At 46.0% G+C, this 19,321-nt stretch overlaps 1 protein-coding gene across 21 annotated transcripts in view; it reads right to left on the bottom strand.

Moving 5' to 3' along the window:
* TENM2 (teneurin transmembrane protein 2) overlaps positions 1-19,321 on the bottom strand; it is a 1,331,021-nt gene that overhangs the window by 79,509 nt on the left and 1,232,191 nt on the right. For all 21 annotated transcript variants that reach the window (XM_084761228.1, XM_084761214.1, XM_084761230.1 and 18 more), the window contains one exon: positions 19,169-19,315. In XM_084761228.1, the coding sequence (XP_084617354.1) occupies positions 19,169-19,315 (147 nt within the window). The remainder of the gene's footprint in view (positions 1-19,168; positions 19,316-19,321) is intronic.

Here is a 19,321-nt window from a genome sequence, read left to right as displayed (position 1 = left end):
AGACTGACATAGGGACATCTGTGTTCTCAGAGATGGAAATTCTGTGTATATGTTGATGAGCTGGCAAACCACCCCTCAAAAGGTGGCAATTCTCTGTGATGGTCAGCTTGTCTCCTGGGGGAAGATGTGATCACTTTATGGGAACCATACTGCTCCCCTCAAGTGATGACAAGGACAACGTCCTTTAATTACCCTGCAGAGCCAGAACAGAAATGACTACTACCCAGAACCCACTTGGACCAAGACTGTGGGGTTAGGGTTGATCCTAACCACCTCAGCTCTTCCCCTAAGTGAAGGTTCATACAGGGGCCACAAAGGCACAACCATGGACCATCTGTATCTGTTCTTTCCCTTGTGCTACACTGATTGGCTCCTTTACTCGTCATGTGTCACAAATTGTCTCCTTCCTTGGTATTTTAAGACGCAGGGCCCAGCCCAGCCTCTTGGGACTCCTGGAATTGGAGCTAACATGCTCCTAAATCCCAGATTACCTCTTAGCATCTGGTTGACTCTGAATGCATAAAGAGTAGATAAAGGATGGATGACATGGCTAAGTACCCTGGTGGGGAGACAGGGAGCTTACATGGCGTGACCCTACATGTTAATATGCTAGCTTTGGCCTGCTCGTTAGAAATGTCCAAGGAAATCTCTCTTTAGACTCACAAAGATGTAGCACCTGGCCTTTCCCCAACTTGTTCATGGTGGCACTGGCTCTTGTCCCAGTCAGAAAAAAACAAAAACAGAAACAAATAAGCATAGACTGCAGAAGGAGAACACTTTGGCTTTCAAAGCTGGTCCCTTTATTCACTGGTTCTTTTACCCTGGAGAAGCGAACTCACTTTCCCTGCCTGTAGAATGGACCTAAGTTCATATCACTGCCTTGACATGCAGGGAGTTACAGGATGGGGCCCGACACACAGCTCTACGAATGACGCTTCTTAATGATATTTTCCTGCTCTCCACCAGAGAAGGGCATTGTTCCATTTGCATTTCCCCCTATGCCTGCTGACAAGTTGGAACTGAGGGATAATTGAAAGTATTCTGGCTTGATGTAAGTAAGAAGTGAAAGGTGCGGGCAAGGCTGACTTGATTTAACCTGGCAAGATGAGATTAGTTCTTCATTGCCTCTGTTAGGTCTCCCGCATTGCCAACCTCTGAAAGCAATAGATTGGCTGACAGGGTGCTCATTTGGAAGGTTTCAGCTGCCATCAATACCCTGGCTGCCTGACGGACCGTTGTTCCTTAGGCGGCCTGCATTTCCTCCACGGAGCGTGGCCATTCTTAAATATTGCAAGGAGGAGAACCGTCTTTGCACCCCTGGAAGGCCTGTTGGAAGTTTTCCTCTTACTCCACGCCAATTCTTTGTGTCAGACTCTGAGTTCCAGGGCCAGAGAGCCTTGCCCCAAAGCACCTTCAGCTTTTCTTATGACTTAGCGATGGAAGATCAGTCAGGCTTGACCGGAGATCTGGCAGTGTAGAAGCCCCACTGCTGGCTGCCTTGCCAGCTTTCCTACTCTGAGGGGAAGGGAGGGATGTGGGAAAGAACAAGCAGAGGCAGCTAGGAGAGCCACACGGCTCTGATACTCAAGGCAAGTGTGTGATTCAGGCAGAACCTCACTTCTCCATGACTCTAGCTGTGCCTAGAGGCTGCTGGGGGGATGTTTCCCACTACATCCCGAGAGTTCATCCACTTTATCCACTTATTTTGGTGAAAGTTTTCTACCAAACACTAAACAAATGTTCCCACCTCCCCTAACAAAACACAAATATAACCAATAAAATCTGTTTGGGACTTTGGGGTGGGGCTTGAGAGCCTATACTATTTACAATCTCTCTGTGGATGAGACACTTGTCCTGAGCACTGAGTTCCTAGTACCTGTAATGTAAACCAGCCTTGCTCAAAGTATGGTCCTTGTCACCTGGCCTGGAGGATAGACATTTGGATTTCTGCTGTTACCTTAGAACTCCAAAGTTATTGAGATGGAAACCGGGAATCTGTGTTTTAAGTAAGAGTCCCAGGTCACTTCTTTGGCTATCAACGTTTATGAACCCTTGCTCTGAATTACTGCAAAGACCCTTTAGGGTCCTAAGGGATTATGCCAGGTTTTTCAATCTGGGTGTCCTGTAGGATATTATCACGGGTTCCCCAAAACACAGAAACGGAGGTGACGGGGGGCAGGGGTCTATGTTCAAGTACAATTTGGGAAGCATCAGTTAAATAATATGAAACTAAGTTTTCACAGCAGAACTTATAAGAGCCCTTGACATGCAGATACTCACAACTCTAATACTGCAGTGGAATGGGTAAGCCTTCACGGTGGAGGACCCTTTCAGTTCAGTCAGCTCTCTGCAATTGTGTCCAGTCTCAAACAGCCTAACAGCATGTAAAGACTGGAGCATTCCACCTGGAGAGGAGACCCTGTTCTTAGAAGGGCCAATCAAATCTCCCTGTCCTTCATGGTGACAAGTAGCATCTCTGTCGCCATTTGGCATTGCAGAGGATAGAGGCCATCAGCGACCAGGCCCAATACAAACTGCATTACTATGACAAGCATGGCCCTGCATGGGAACTGTACCCCCGTTCTTTTTCTATCTTCTTCTACTTCCTGGATACCCTGAGGTGGCTCTGAGTGCAGGGGTCCAGTGCTAAGTGACGTCATCCTGGGGGGACTGCATGTTGACGAAGCATTGCAAACCTTCCGGTGTTGTGTTGCAGCACTGTCGCTTGCAAAGGTCATATGGTTGAGTTACAAAGCAATTGCAACACCCCTAAAACCTCACAATGTTTTATTTAAGTTTATGATTTTGTGTTGGGCTGCACTCGCTGCTGCTCTTGGTGGGATGCAGTCTGCAGGCTGTGGTTCCCAAGCTGGATAACAGGCAAGCGTGTCTTATGAGAGCTAATAGTCTGCGCTTACCAAGAGTTTTCTCAGTGTCAGGTAGAACCTGCACAGAGGAGGTTCCATGAGGCTTGGGATCCCAGGTGAAATGCCTTGCTGAGGTGCTGAGGGTGGGTTCGAACAGGGCTTGCTGCTCTCCGAAGCCAAGTCTTATATGTAGCTGCTATTTGAGCTTCAACTTCTCATGAAACCTCATAATGTTTTACTTAAGTTTATGAGTCATTGTTTCTTCCTGGGAGCCATTGTACCACTGAGCCACGCTTTGAGCCTGCCTCTAGTCCTTGCACTTAAGGCATAGTTAAGGCAATTGGAAGACCAGTGACATGAATGCACATTGTACTGGGCTGTGGAATATTTGGTTTTCCATTCCAGGTCTTCATTTACATCCAGCTTATGTACTGACCTGGTAGGTGACCACTGGCCTGGCCCTGCACCAGTTCTTCAAGCTTCCCTACGGCTTCTCACTCTACACCATGAATCCTTTATCCAGCCATGACCGTTCACATATGTTCTTAGGAACCTCACAACTGGGTTTTATGATCTCCAATTTGCAGATGGAAAAACTGAGGCTCAGGGAGCACCTGGGTTCTGCTCAAGTGCACAAAACTGGCAAGTGATGGATGTGCCATTCCCATACTGCCATCTGCTCCCACAGCCTTTTGACTTCTACTCTCAATTCTTTTTGTTTGTTTGCTTTGAGACAGGTTTTTTTTTCTTTCTGTATAGCCTTGGCTGTCCTGGACTTGCTTTGTAGACCAGGCTAGCCTCGAACTCACAAAGATCTGCCTGCCTCTGCTTCCCCAAGTGCTGGGGTTACAGGTGTGTGTCGCCCTGTCTGGCTTATTTTTGATTGTTATAGGAGGCGATGAGGGTCGTAGCACATCAGGGTTCCCTCTGGATGTTGAGGCTTCAGCAACCACCCTCGGTTTCTTGTTTTCTTATTCCTCTCCTGCTTTCTTTTTCTGCCCTACCCTCATCCTTTACTTATTCTACCCTTCTTTCCACTCTTGGCTAGCTGACTTCCCTCAGCCCTGAAGTAGCTTCCAGAAATGATCTCATTTTATCAGTAGTTCAGCACCATGGACAAATCCTGACCTGGCACACAGTCACCCCGTTAGCCTGAAGCCATGTTTGCAGTACCACAGGGACTTCCATCCTGGCTGCTGCTGTCTACTCCTTGACTGTTACAAAAGCCACTGGCCGCAGAAAGCAGGGCCTCTGATCCCAGCCTCCCAGCTCCCCAAGTGCTTGCCCTCTGCCTGCTGTGCCTGGGCCTCTCATAGCCACCTTCTTCCCCTGCCCCCGCTCCTCATCAGCTTGTTTTTCACAGTGCCTGATGACAGATCAGACAGACAGAGCGGATGGCCATGGAGCCTAGGTCCAGCAGGGGGTAGCAGCCTGGTGGGGTGCCAGACAGTGACCTGCTGGGTCCTTCAGAAAAAAAGGGGGGGTCTGTCATAGTCGACGCTGTGGAGCAATAACCTGGAACAGCTACTTTCTGCCTGAGGGGAGACCTGCAGATGTCTGTGTCCACAATGGGCCTCAGAGTTGAGACTGTTGGCGGATGATGCTTCGCTTTCTGTAGCATCAACACACTGCTGGCTAGGAGGAGGGATTGGATTCAGTTATCATACAAGCTTTCAGCTTGATTGGGACCATGGGAAGAGGAGATTTCTAAATTGTTCCCTTGCTAAAGGCAGTCACTCCTGTGCACTAGGCACTGGATGAACTCTCGGGATGAACTCATTTCGTCCTCATTCATCTCCTCGGTGGGATGGGTGCCAGGACCCAATGCTGTACTGCTGGGTGTGTCTGTGAGATCTGGAGACAGGTGACATGCACCCAACAAACTGTCCGTGTGCAACATATTGGTTGTAGCCCCTTAGCTCGGCAGCCTTGGGCTTCTCATTTCATTCCTTTGGGCCTTGGTTTCTTATCTGTAGAATGGGACTATTAATCATATCAGTGTGACAAGACTGTCACAATGGTTTAAGCCTTTTATCAGAAGCATCTAGTATATGGTGGCCAGTTGTTTCCACTTTCTAGCTGGAGAAAGCCAGTCTTAGAAAGATGTGAGAAGCAAGGCTGGGGTTGGTACAGTGGGCCCGGCCTCAGCTTCCCCCACAATCTTATGCTTTGCCCAACAAGTTGTGCCTGGAGATCTCAGAGTCAAGACTGTCCTCAGTGCTTCTGCATTTCTTCCTGTCTTAGCAGATAACTCTGGGGGTACAAGTCAACTTAATTTTGTCACTGTGACAAAATGCCCAACGAACCCAACTTAAGCGGGAGGCATTGACTTTGGCTATGGTTTCAGCCTATGACTGGCTTACTCCTCTGTTAAGTGCCTGTGATGGGGCAGGAGAGTGTGGCAGGACAAAGTTTCTCACCTCAGGGGGCTTGGAAAACAGAGAAGAGACAGGAAGGGGCTGGTGACAGAGTACAGTCCCTAAGAACATGCCCTGTGTAGTCAACTTCCTCCAAGTAGGCCATTACTTTCCTGACAATGCCAGCATGTTATGAATCTATAATCGAGGGATCCGCCAATGAAGGCAAAAACCTTATAATTCAGTCACCTATCAGTCTATGACTGGATCCAGCAGCTGAGGACCCCACCTTTATCATATAAACCCATGGGGTCTCTTTTACATACAAACCATAAGAACCTTAACACTGAGTTCATGTCCCCTAGGAAGTCACTGTATAGGATGACGTGACTTTGGTAAGAGCAATAACTAGTACAGCCATGTGCTAGTGTCTTACTGGAGGGAAGTAATAAATCTTACATTTGGTTTTCTTACATCAGTATAGTGGCTTCAGTGCTATATAGTGACAGGTTTACTGCTTTTTTAAATGATAATTTTTTAATATTATTTTTGAGTATCTCATAATGTGCTGTGACAGTTGTTTTTGACTTGATACAAACTAGGAGCAGTGGAGAAGGGGGAAATCTCAACTGAAGTGTTGCCTCCATCAGACTGACTGTAGGCAAGTCTGTGAGGGCCTCTTCTTGATTGGCCATTGATACAGACAGGATGGTGGTACCACCACCCCTGGGTTCGTAGTTCTAGGTTGTATTAGAGAGTGAGCTGAAGAAGCCATAGAGAGCAAACCAGCTCCTTCATGGTCTCTGCTTCAGTTCCTGCCTCTAGGGTCCTGCCCTCGTTCCCACCTGACTTCCGGAGATGATATACTGCAACTCGTAAAGTAAAATGAACCCTTGCCTCCATGTTTCTTTTGGTCCTGGTGTTTATCATAGCAACAGAAACATATCTGCGACTTTCATATAATGTATTTTGATCATATTTACCCCAACTCTTCCCCTAACACCTCTCAGATCCACCCCATGCCCTTTCAACTTTGTGTCCTTGTGATATTTATTTATTTTATTTATTTGTTTTATAGCCCATTGCTTCCAATTCATTCTGCCCATATACCAATGGGTTTAGGGACAGCCAGTAAAAACTCTCACTCCTCCAGAAGCTTTCAACTGTCAATAGCTCCTTAGTCAGGGGCGGGGATTAAGAAGGTATTGCTGTTTGAAGCAGTGATTTTTTTTTTAAACCTATCATGAGACGTATTCATCCCTAAATAATCTACTGAATAAGAGCAAGTATTTTGCAGCCTTCTCATAGAGGCCAGTGTTTATCAGTTCATGTCACAGAGCTGATAATAGCAGGCAAGGACCTGAGGTCATGAAGCTAGACCCAAGAGAGGCAAAGCAGATGACAAACAAAGGGATGCACACTAGATACTGAGGGAGTGAGAGTGCCTTCAAGACACTGAATGAGGCAAGGTAAACTAGCAGAGGACAAGTTGGTGGTGAGGGGTGATGAAGGGAGGGGAGCCGGGAACAGCTTCCAGGAAAAAGTGATATTTAAGTAAAACCTAAGTGACATAAGGACATGAGTCACAAAACATCTGGAGGAAGAGCCTTCTAGGAAGAGCGTGAAGCTGTGCAAAGGCCAAGGGTGGGAATGTATTGGAAAGCTGTAGGATAAAGTCAGCTAGTGAGGGCAGAGTGGAAGGAAGAAGATGAGAAGGAAAAGGGACCAGATGTGAAACAGCAGCTTGCCTGTACAGAGCACTGGGAACTACTGTAGGAGCCTGCCTGCCTTTCTATGGGAGATGAGGCAACTTGAGGAGGTTTGAACAAGGATGCTGTGCTGTGTTAATAGAATTTGTTTTACATCTCTGTGTAGACTGAGCAATGCTGGAGGACTAACCACCAGGACTTCGAAGCTGGCGGCACAATGTGGAAGAAGGTGGTGGAGGTGAGAAACACTTCCACACCATGACTCTAGTGCTTAGCAATAGACACTGGAAGGGCTGGGCTAGAGACCACCCAAAGATATGTCTGGCAACATGTATAGTAGTCAGTGCGCCAGAGATCAGTGGCAGGGCCACCTCAGTAGACTGTGGCAGTTGTGACGACATTAGTACTGCCTTTCAAAGGGTACCAGGATGGCTTCTTCCCACACCTGCCTTTTATTTCAACCCTCCTGAAAGAGGAAGAGAAAAATCTAGAAGCTAGAGTCCGAGGTCACTTCCACCCTTGAACCTGTGTGTCATGGGCCTGTGTGAGTCCAGAGATACTCCCAGGGTCCATGTGCCACTCAAGATGTAGAATTGCTTGGCCTGTTTTCCCCACTGGGTGACCCTGGAACTGCCATGCTTGGAGGTGTCACTGCCTGCTAGCTTGAGCTTTCCTCCAAACAATACGTTAGAGGCTCTGGGTGTTGCTATCACCTGGGCGCTTATTAGATATACACATCTGTAGGGCCCACACCAGACCCACTGAACCCAAACTCTAGAGATTGGACCCAACAGTCTATACACGTGGCTCAGATGGCTCTGACTCTGGCTCACATTGCTGTGTGTGTCCTTCCTTAACTCAACAATGGCTTCTCAAATCCTTCAAGGTAGTTCCAAGCTTTAGCCCCATTTTATAGAGGACAAAACAGAGGCTCAGACAGATGGAGTGACTTGAGCTCACTCTATTCATGGGGAACCGAGATTGAAGCATAGAGTTCTCTGATCCCAGCATCTCTTTATCAGCCTGTCTGCCTCTTTGCTCCACAGGGATAGAGTGTCCACACGTGCCGTGGAGGGATGCAAAAAACATTATGCTTTTTTTTTTTTTTAAGACAAGGGAGTGTGTTTTGGAATGAATTAAGTAGATAAATAATATCGTTTGAGTGAAAGTTCGGCTGTGACTTTAGACAGTAAGGTACTGCTTGTGTCTAGGGAGGCAAAAGCTAAGACTTCAGAGGTGACACATAACACCATGTTCCCACAGCAGACACACCCATCTGACTTGCTCATCGCCCTGCTTCCACAGCCTCTCTCTATTCTCCTCGTGGACTCCATTGGAAGGGCCCCAGCCTCCTTGGAGGTGGTCAAGGATCACTGCTGTTGCTCCTCTAGCTTTCAATAGTCTCTTTATCCACAACGCTTTTTTCCTCCTTCCCAGTCTAATATACCAATAGCTCTTACAGTTTAAGATGCGCCTATTTACTTTGAGACAAGGTCTCACTCTAGCCCAGTCTGGTCTGGAACTCACTATGGAACCATGATGACCTTGAACTTCTGGTGATCCTCCTGATTTAACCTTTAGCTTAAAAACATGCTTTTTTTTTTTTTTTGAGACAGAGTCTCATGTACTCAGGCTAGCCTTGAACTATGTAGCCAAGGCTGGCCCTGAACTCTTGGTATTTCTGCCCTCACCTCTGAAATGCTGGCATTACAGGCATGCATTTCCATGTCTGTTTCACCTACTTGGATAGTCTCTTATGACCTTCTACTGGGAATCCACAGCCCCTTGACCTTTCTTCTGTCACAGACCCTTAATATATTGTGATGTGATGATGTGTTTTGCCACCATCAACCCTCGGACTCTTTGCAGGCAGAATCTGGGTCTCGTTAATTCATGTGGCTGGGAATGGAATGTGGGTATGCCCAAGTGACTTTTGGGTCATGGAGTATGGCTTCATTGGGATGCTGATTGCTATTGGACTCATCATCGAAAAGTGATCTGAACAGGGCTGTACTGAAGGCAAAATGAGCGATGGGCTTGGGGGCATAGTTGGAGAATACACTATTAAGTGTGATAGACGTGGTCACTCATCTAGCCTATGTCTGGGACTGATGTAGATCACCAATTAAACATTAATAGTAGATGCCAGCTCTCCCAAGGGCCACAAGATCCTTTTGCTGATTGCATAGCAATGGGAAAAAAAACCCAGAGTCAATTGTGAGTCAGAAACTTGGGACTCTGTCCTAGTCTTGCATGCTTGCTATATGTCCTCAAGGAGATTACTTTGTTTCTCCAGATTTTGTAGCTTCTGTGGACTATGAGACACTACATTAAATAAATATTTTATTTTCCTTTAATTTAGTTACATTGAGACAGAGTGTCATCGAGTAGCCAAGGATGACCTTGAATTCAAGATCTTCCTGCCTCAGGCTCTCAAGTGCTGGGACTGCAGGCATATACTCCCATGCCTGGGAATAATATATATATATATATCTTAGCCTTTTTGTACTTGATAGTCCCAGATACCCATGGAGGAAATATCCCATGATTCCATGAGTGGATGTCATTTAGTGTGTGTGACCTCAGAATGTCAGAATGCTGTGTGTGTGTGTGTGTGTGTGTGTGTGTGTGTGTGTGTGTGTGGTGAGGGACAGATTTACAATGACAGTCCTTAAGGAGAGTGGGGAGTGGGAGAATTGCCCTGTAAAGATTTGCTTTTCGCTGTGGGTAAAGGGAAAGGGAGGCTTGGAGCAAAGCGGGATGGGGGAACCTTATCATTGTCTTTGGATTCACATTTGGCGACCACAGTTCTGGCCTCTCTCCAATCCCCCAGAGCTCTTGGCTGAGAAGATGGAAAACCAAAGAAAAGAGCACAGGCCTTGGGCAGCTGCTCCTGCTGCACTGCAGAGAACGCCTCGCTATTTAGAGTCCAACTGTTCCACTTTCCCCTGCTCGCCCCTGGCATTCCAGTGCATAAGCATTTTGTGGCAAAAAAAAAAAAAAAAAAAAAAAAAGCGCAGCTATCCAAATCCCTAGCTTGGGGGGGGGGGGGAAGTAACGCTGATGGTGGTTTTCAGTGAGTTCAGAACTTGCGTTTCTGTAGGGCTGAAGCTGTACCAGACCTTAGGTCTGCCCTGCTCTGCCCAGCTCAGGTGCCACAATGGTCTTCAACCTGAGGCGTGCCTTGACCTATGTTCTGGATCCTGGCAGGGCTGTGTTGTGACCCTGGGACCTTGAGCAAGCTGCTCTAGTTCTCTTTCAAAGTGTGGTCCGAGCTAATTTGGACCATGTCGGTAAAGCCTCAGGACGTGACTGAACCAGAGAAGTGTTTATTATCTCTCAGACCTTGGACGTCCTATCCTTTGACTCAGGGCAAAAGACATTCAACTTTGGGACTACGGGGCCCTCCCATACACCTGGACTTCTGGAGGGGATGTTCCTTAGCTTCCATATTGGGCCTGGTCACCCTTTACTGTGGGCAGCTTTCTTACCCATAAGGATGGCTGGCAGCAACCTAGGCCTCACCTAGGACCAGTTCCTGTCCACCATGACTTAAGAAATGCTTCTGGACATTACTAGAGATTTCATGGAGAGCAAATGTCCCTGATAGGAAACAGCTGATCTTGGACCCAGACTGTGGATGGGAGACAGAACCAAATAAATAAATAAATAAAATAAAATAAAAATAAAAATGGTACAAGGATATCATACTGGGAATTAGGTGATAGTCACAGAGAAAAGGCAAGGATTTGCTATAATCTGGAAGAGTCTCTGGCCAAGACAAAACTACTGGAAGCCAATTGAAACGACATAAATGCTACCCTCTGACCACTAGTTCATTCTGTTTTTTAATCCTTTAATTCCATAAAATAAATTTCTAGTGATTTAAATGACTAGCACTAAAAGTTATTTTAAAAATGTGCTTGGGTGCCAGTACCTGTGGAGGCCAAAGAGGGCGTTGGGGCCCCTACCGCTGGGGTGAGATTGTGAGCCTCCCAACTTGGGTGCTGGGCTTTTGCAGCAGCAGCAAGCTCTCTTAACCACTGAGCATCTGTCCGGCTGGCCCCTTGATTAGCATTTTACAGATTAGGCATCTTCATTGCAATTTTATGATGAATATTGGATTTGTCATCTAATCAGGTGAAAAAAAACCTAATCTCTTAAGAGACACTTAATAACCATTTAAAGTACGGAAGACTTGATTAGGAAAGACTGAAGGTGCTATGTTGGGTAAATGCATAAACTTTAATTTAAACGCCTTAAAAAAATTGATGGTCAAACCCATTTCACTAGAAAAAAGGTTTCAGTGGGGGGGAAGTTCCATCTTGAAGTGTTTATTTTGTTCCCTTTGAGTTCTAATATAAATTCTGCCCTTGCTTTATTTCTCTCTGGAAACAACCTATTATGAGTATTTTAGGAGGAATGAGACAATGGCTTTAAAGATGGAAAGTTTTACATCCTAGAAGCTAGTTGAAAGGCCTGTTTTGAGTCTTATTTTCTCAAAAGAGTCCCCATGTTTGTTTCTGTGAAATAGAAATACAGTCACCCCTCCCTTCTTTTGGGCTTCCCATTCATGCATTCAACCAAAAATGAATAAGACACACTCAGAGGAAACAACTTCCTCTGTACTGAACAGGTACACACTATTCTTTTATGTCCCTCTGTAGATAATACTGTATAGCAATTATGTACCTAGCTTCCCATGATAACAGGTATTACTGATAATCTAGAGGTGATTTAAGCACACAGGAAGATAGATGCAGGTTATATGCAAAAGCTACACTAATTTATGTAAAGGACTTAAGCATCCTCTCATTTTGATATCCACATGGCGAGTAAAACTAGTCCCTAGAAGATAGCAAAAAACGGTGGAAGAGACTCAGAGAACTTATATACTCTGCAGGGCGACGCAGCATAGCTAGAGAGATCTACACGGGAAGAGCTAGTTGTATGACATTCGTGCTAGGGAACTGTTAAACCGAGGAAGAGGAGGGTAAAGGGTGTCTGAAGCAAGAACTGAAAGATGAGAGGAAACCCATCTTAAATAGATCCTGGCTTGAACACTTTGGGCTCTGAGGCAGCAGAGACCCTGAGGTTGGTTGACACAGCATAGCTGGTGTGGGAATCAGGAGGGTGACCAGTGAGGCTGAAGCAAAGCTTGTGGCGGAGGGTAGGGGAAGGATGGTCAGAAAGCGAGCAGGAGACACAGGAGACCCACCAGCCAGGACCAAGTGAACGTTTGCTTTGGTTCTAATTGTGTGCGAAACCTCTGAGGGCATGATGCATCTGACTTATAATAAAAGTGTCTGTTAGCTACTGGGTCAGAGGATAGAGGATCATGAGATGAGTCTAGAAGCTCAGAGACCCACCCACTCAGTGTTGACTCTCATTATCTTGGTACATAGGAGGTCTGGCCCAATGCTGGCAACATTAGTGATTATCATTCTTATAATAAAACAAAGAACAGCAAATTACAATCCAGTGGGTTACCTAGCCCAATACGCCCATGCTTTCAGAGATGTTGCTTCAGTGGAAAGATGTGGAAAGACCTCAGATACCTGTTGCCATGCACTCCCCTATAATCTCATCTGGGCTTGCTCTGCTTTCTCCTAAAGAAGAGAGAGCCAGTGCCAAGCCAGCTGTTGGAGACCTGCAGGCCAAGTTCTCTTCCCAAGCATTTGGAGCATGGCTCTCCCGTCTGTTAGCAAACAGGGACCTTGCATATGGCTCCAGATATGTTTACCACAAGGTCTTGGGAATCAGAAGAAACTCCTCTTTCAACCCAATTAATAGAACTAAGTTGCACTTTGAAACCATCTCCCACCTGACTGATTCATTAACATACATTTACACGTTAATCAAGGCATTTCTGCAGTGGGTTCACCAAAGGCAGTCTCTCACTGGATGAAGAAACTGGACGTTTTAGATTTAATAACCATGTCTTCTAGAGTCTCTCAAGCCCCTAGCTTGGCTCTGCTAAAGGCACAGCCAAGGTAAGGTATTAATTAACAAGCAAGATAAATGCCCAAATCACATCCTTGAATCAAGTCAAACCAATTTGGATGGTGAAGGGATGGGATGGAGGGCGAAGGAGCTTTTGGGCACGGGGCAGATTTCATCTGTTTCAAGTGCTCTGGACACAGTCCAGGGTTACGTCTCCTCATTTAGACCTGGCTAGAGTGCCTTGGACAGCGTGCCTAGAGCTCAAGCCAGCATCTTAATCCACGGGTGCCTCCTCTGGAGCAGAGCAAGGAACCAAACCTTGCCAGTGGAGGCAAAGTAGGAAACAGCATTCGGAAGGGGAACTGGCGTGGTTGTTTAATTTATAGAGGGAAATGAAGTCGCCGCTGGTGGACTGGAGAGCCCTACGATGGCTCATTCTGCCGTGTGGCTTTGAGGATTCCCCCTTGGGGATAGGATAAAAACTTGGCTTAAGCTTGAGATCTACTTTCTCTCATCCTGTTAGGGTTTCATGGCAGTCCTTTCTCCTTGCTTCTACCACTCTTCCTTTATCACTGCTCATGAGCTAATTATCAAAACAATAACAACCTTTGTATTTTTTCCAGGCAGACAGTAGGCGCTTTGTGACATATACCACGATTGTTTTCCAAAAGCCACTTTCTATTGTTGAATGTTTGGTAGGCTCTTGAAATTCTTGTTAAACCATGAATGAGTTAACAGAGGTTGGATGGCTAGAGATGGATGAGTAGATGGGTCGGGGGATGGATGAATTCTAAGGCATATGGATGGAAGCATGGATGGGCGGATGGGAGGACAGATGGATGGATGGAGTCACTCTTTTGTGATGGAGAGTTAAAGGCTTTTTAAACTTTGAAACAAACGCCACTCACCTCTCCAACTAGCAATAGAGAATGTTTTAAAAACATACTTGATAGAAGTGGTGGTTGTGGGCTATGTGTTTGGAGCATAGAAAGGTGACAGGGAGAAAGATGAATAAAGTGTCTGCTACACACACAGGAAATGGTTCCATGAGTCAGATATAGTAAAAACAAGGTGAGAAGAAAAGCTAACCACATCCCAGGTACTCAGTGACGAAACCCTGAAATCGTTTGTGCTTTTTCTTCTCATTATTTGTTTCTTTCTTAAATAATGTTCCTTTCTCCTCATTCCACTCCTCATGTGTTCTGGGAATTGGTGTGGGTAGGGATCTGGGGTATAGGTACTATGGTATAGATCTGGGCTAGCCACCCCCCATGAGGAAGCATCATTTAAAAATGTTTTCCCCCAAAATATGATTTGTGGAACACCCTCTGGGGTACTTGGTAAGCATATAGACTGTGGCATTAGAAGCCTGGCTTAAATGAGACTCAAAAGGTGGGGACCAAGAAATTTGACTTTCATGATCTCCACAGGGTTCTGCAGCATTGAGATGGGCCAGACTCTCCACGGCTTTATGCACTGGGAAGGCCACTCGTTGGATTCTGTTCACATGGTTGTCTTCATTCTAGATAGTAACATTAATAGTAACACTTTTAAGGCTAGCACCAGCCAACCTGTCCGTGTGCTCTACAAACCAAACATCTGTAAAATATGTCATTGGCATTTGCTCACTTAAACTTCACACTAGCTCATAGAGTTGACATAATCACACCCATTTTTACAGCCAAGAAAACTGAGACTTTCAGAAGTGACATGCCGAGCTGAGATACACAGGCAGGCTGATTCTCAAGGCCAGAGGCTGCATTACTATGATGCCGCAGTGTCACCTATGGGGGACACCACAGAAGCAAAGGAGGGAGAACAGAATGCCATCCCCTGTTGTGCTGAAAAGGAACAAAGGAGAGACGACGGTTCTGTGCAGTCAAGAGGGCAGTGATGCCAGGTAGCGGGATAAGTTCAAATTAGGAAGGGCATCTTTCTGTCCCTCTTGCTGCAGGCTGATGAGGTCACGACTCTGTCTTGCCAGAGCTGCACTGTCGCCCTGTGTACCAATTGGATGTGGAACCTGATCTACCCTAGAGGAGACTCAGGCAGTCTCCCCTGCAGGCTGGAAATGATGGACTTTGGGCATTTAGCACATAGACGCTTGATGTCCTGCTTCTGAGTCCTGGGTGACAGAGGGGCCTCCAGGGAGTGAGTACAGGCTCTTCAGGCCAGACGGCCTAACGATGCCTCCTCACCTTGCTGTTCCCACTTCGAGAGGAAATCTACACACCCTCTCTCCTACCCCTGGCTGTGATGAACTAAAGCTCGCACCTCTGTCTTGGTGGTGATAATTAAATATTATCCGCCTGTCACTTGGCACACATGTTGTGTGTATTCTCAGACTTTAATGAGCTGGTATTTGTCTCCTGTAAGCAAAAATATTTCTTTGAGTCTCTCCTTTTCCAAATTGGGGTGAGTGGTTCAAGTGAAGATCTCTCACTTTTAAAAAGACAGTCTCTGGCCAGCTTGTCTGTGAGCTGTCTCCACTTTTTCTTTTCTCCCCCACCCCCTCTCATTTTCCAGGGACAATGACACCCAAAGCTCGCCCCTTCTGAATTGGTCATTGCTCTCTGAGGTCCTGTCAGAAGTGTTGTGTATGGTGGGTATTGGAGAAAGTGACGAGAATTCAGAGGTCTGAGGTTGTCATATATGTTATTGTGGGCACACCTTAAAGTGGCCTTTCCTGACAGGGTTTCTCAGCTAAATATCTCAGAGTGCTGAAAACATTTGTGTAAGTTTTCCTCAGCTTTTCAAAAGAAGCGATTTTATCCGGTACCTTTCTAGATGCACAGAAATAAAAGTTAAGGCATTATATAAAACGGATGCTTTAGGACTGTACATCTCAAAAAAATCTACATCTGAGGTGCCTGGGAATTTACTAGACACTCAAATTCTTGTACCCTACCAGAGACCTACGAGCTCAGAAACTCAGCGATGGGGTCAGGACTTAGTCACCAGGGTCTAATCAAATCCTTTAGGTTCTTTCAGAGATACTAGGGAGTTGAAAGAGAGTACAAGGGATTCAATTAAAGTCCAGTTGATAAAGTCAATGAAGAACTTCAAATGTCTTTATCTGTGTTTGCGTTTATAACTATCTTAGTTTAGAATTAAAAAAGAAAAGAAAAAAAGAAAGAATAACAAAAATAAAAACAAAAAACCCCATCATTTTAAATTGAGTGTTTTCTCTCCCCTCGGATGTCTGGAGATGTGGAAGGACTGGCCTTTTCCAGTTCCCTTTGGAAGAATTCTCTATTATCTCCCCGATTCATGAGATTTATGACAAGTGTGTTCTTTGCAGCTGCTCCCCAGGCCGGCACTCATGTTCTGCTTGGATGCCTCTCTGACCCAGTGCCAGATTTCTAAAGCACACAGCCCTTTCAGAGCATTCCCAACACTGGACCAATAACAGGTACTCCAGAGGTAGGGTAGCCAGAGGCACTCCACCCCCACCCCCGAAACAGAGAGAGAGAGGGGGGGGGAGGGAGGGAGAGAGAGAGAGAGAGAGCGCCCTTGCTGCCCTTGGGTCTAGGGTTGATGAGAGCAACTTTAATATTTATCAATAAACAGCAAAGTGCTTAGCACACCTCCTAGGGAAGTAATTAACCATAGAAAGAATACCCTGTGCCGAGGCACAGCCTCCAAAAAAAGAACTCTCTTAATTGTGAATTGCTTACGCCAGGTGAGAGAGAACCGGTGTCTACCTCTCTCACCTGACATAAGCAAGTATGAACTAACTGGGAGTTTCTTTTTATAAACACAGCACAGAGACTTTCTTCTTGGTGGTTAATTACTTCCTTGGGAGGTTGCTTTAATAGTTCCCATAAGAAGGCCATTATTATCCTTAGCATAATCACGGCCTCATTTGCTTTTGTCCTCGCTGTTCCTGCACTGGGGCCCTGCCTCTACAAGAGATCCTGTGTTGGGCCTATGAGGCAAGCTGGCCTGCTTGGAGATCAGGTGCCTCAGGCTAGGAGCTAGGATCAAGGTGAGGCTGACAGAAAGGGAGGTAAATGGCACAGGGCCTGTTGGGGAGTCTGGCCCCCAGGAATCTCTTCTCTTTTCTGTGTACCACACTCCAGCAATTTGCTATGCTTTCAAATGCTGACACCCCAAACAGGGAAGGGGGCCAGGAAAGCGGCTTCTTTCTGGAAGCAGAAGGAGCTGATCTGTAAGCAACCGTGGTGCTCAGTCAGTGAAGTCACCTGGGAGGCAGAAGCAAAGAGTCTCAAAAAAGAAAAAAAATGCCTCCTGCAGTTATGCCTCACCCTGCTAAAAAATGAAACCGAGTGGCTTAGATTCTGGCGTGAGGGCAATAAATGAAGGATGGTGGTCCAAGTGCATCTGGCCTGTGAAAGTCTTTGATCATGAACTGGTATCAGTGTAAATATGTCTGTTTGTTCACAAATTATCAATGCACACAAAGACAATTGTTGTAGCATTTGCGAGACATCTATTAAGAGGATGAAGAAAAGGGAAGAACAGAATGTCTGCTACTCCTGTTTGTTTCTCACCAGGTTGCATCCCGAGGCTGAGTCCTAGAGGCCAAGAAGCAGGCTTGACTTTATTGCCAGATGGTGCTAACACCCAACTCTATGACTGTCACAGTGGGAGCATAGACTTCCTTAGTAGGTCTGATAACTGCACTTGTAGATCCTTTAACCCTTGAGATGATTTCAACCTCACGTGACCTGTGACCTGTGAGTTATTTTGATGGGGGTTGTCCACATGACTATGCTGATATTCTGTGTGAAGCTAGGAGATCACATGACCCATACGCTGATGCAGCCCTACTTAGCTTTGGAGTCCCATCATTACACTGGTATGTGTTCCAAGAGAATCAGCGCAGAGGCACAGAACAGCGACGGTTGCCCTCAGCCTCGCCACCTGCACATGGGTAGCCTCAGGGTTTTAGCCTAGTCAGAGCTAAAACCTGGTGGAAGAGAGGTTTGCAAACCTGCTCTGTAAAGGGTCCAGAGCAAATGTTTGAGGCCTGGGTCATATCTCAGTGTGTTATACCCACTTAGTTCTGTGCTGAGGGGTTCAGTTGTATACAAAACAAACAAGGGCAGGTGTGATGGCTCAGTGGGTAGTGGCACTGGCCTCTAAGGCTGATGGCCTGAATTTGATCTCTGGGATCCACAAAGTGGAAGGAGAAAACTAACTCCTACAACTTGTCCAGGGACTTCCACATGTGTGCTGTGCCACACATGTGCCCTCTCTCTTCCATGCCAATCGAAACAATGGCATGTTTAAAAAAATAATAAAAAAAAATAATGTAAACAAGCGAACACTACCATCTTCCAATACAGAGGAAGGTGTCGGCTAAAGGGTTTGGAGTTTCATCATGCAAGATAACTCAGTTTTTGAGATCTGCTAAGTCATAAGCATAGTGTCTGTAGCTAAAAATGCTGCCCTGTATACTTAAAATTTCCTAAGAGGGCAGATGGCAACCCCACCTGTAAAAAATAAAAAGAAAGCCAGTCGGGGAAACTCTGAGTGGTGACGGCTACGCTTATGGTTTTGGTTATAGTGATGCAGTCATGAATGTATATGTACTCCCAAACTCACCAACACAAGCACATAAAATATGTGCAGCTTCCTACATATCAATCATGTACCAATAAAGTAGTTAGGAAAAGCCCAGTGGGAACACTTACATTTGAATTTTATGTACTTTTCCATGGGATGAAATCTTCTTTAGATTATTTTCCCTCAACCGTCAAGAAAATGTTAAAAGCCTTTACTTCCCCTTTATGAAATAGCATTGGTTCATAGGCTGTAGCTAGGTGACCACAGATTAGAACACACACTTTGGTTCCAGAGCTGGGTTTGGGTCTCAGTTTCATAGGATAGTGTCCTTAGAAGCAATGTAACTGCTCTTCAGGTCTTGGTTGCCTCATATGCGGAGTGACATCTCAGAGGACCAGAAGGATGAAGGGCACATGGCTTTTGACATCCTAGTGCAGGGTGAAGCTCCAACTGTCATTGCCATTGTCACTGACTGGAACTGGCCATCCTGAAAGGTCTGACAGAGGACCATTTACCCTGAAGGCAATAGCCAGAACTCAGCTATCTCTCTGCAGTGATGGGCGCTTGAGAATCAAAAGCCAGTACCAACCCTCAGCAACTACTCAGCCCAAGAATGTGTGCTCTCCATGGTATTTGCTTCAAAGGAAACATTACAACACTGGACAATAGTGCGGAGGAGACCTTTCAGGAGAATGACTCATGACGAAAGCACATACAACACTGTTCTTGAGGGGATGGGAATTAGAAGATGCTTGCTCACCTCCCTCATTATCCTTGTTATCAGCGCAGGAGGTTTCCATGGCAACGTTGCATCCGGGCCCTCTCCAGCCGGTCTGGCAGACACACTGCCAGCTGTTCTGACCCAGTGTGCATCTCCCGTTACCGTTGCACAAATCAGGGCAGCCATCTGGTT

This window comes from Acomys minous (genome assembly GCF_964271855.1).
Source record: "Acomys minous genome assembly, chromosome: 16".
Classification (NCBI taxonomy): domain Eukaryota; kingdom Metazoa; phylum Chordata; class Mammalia; order Rodentia; family Muridae; genus Acomys; species Acomys minous.
This window is presented reverse-complemented; position numbering and strand designations above follow the sequence as displayed.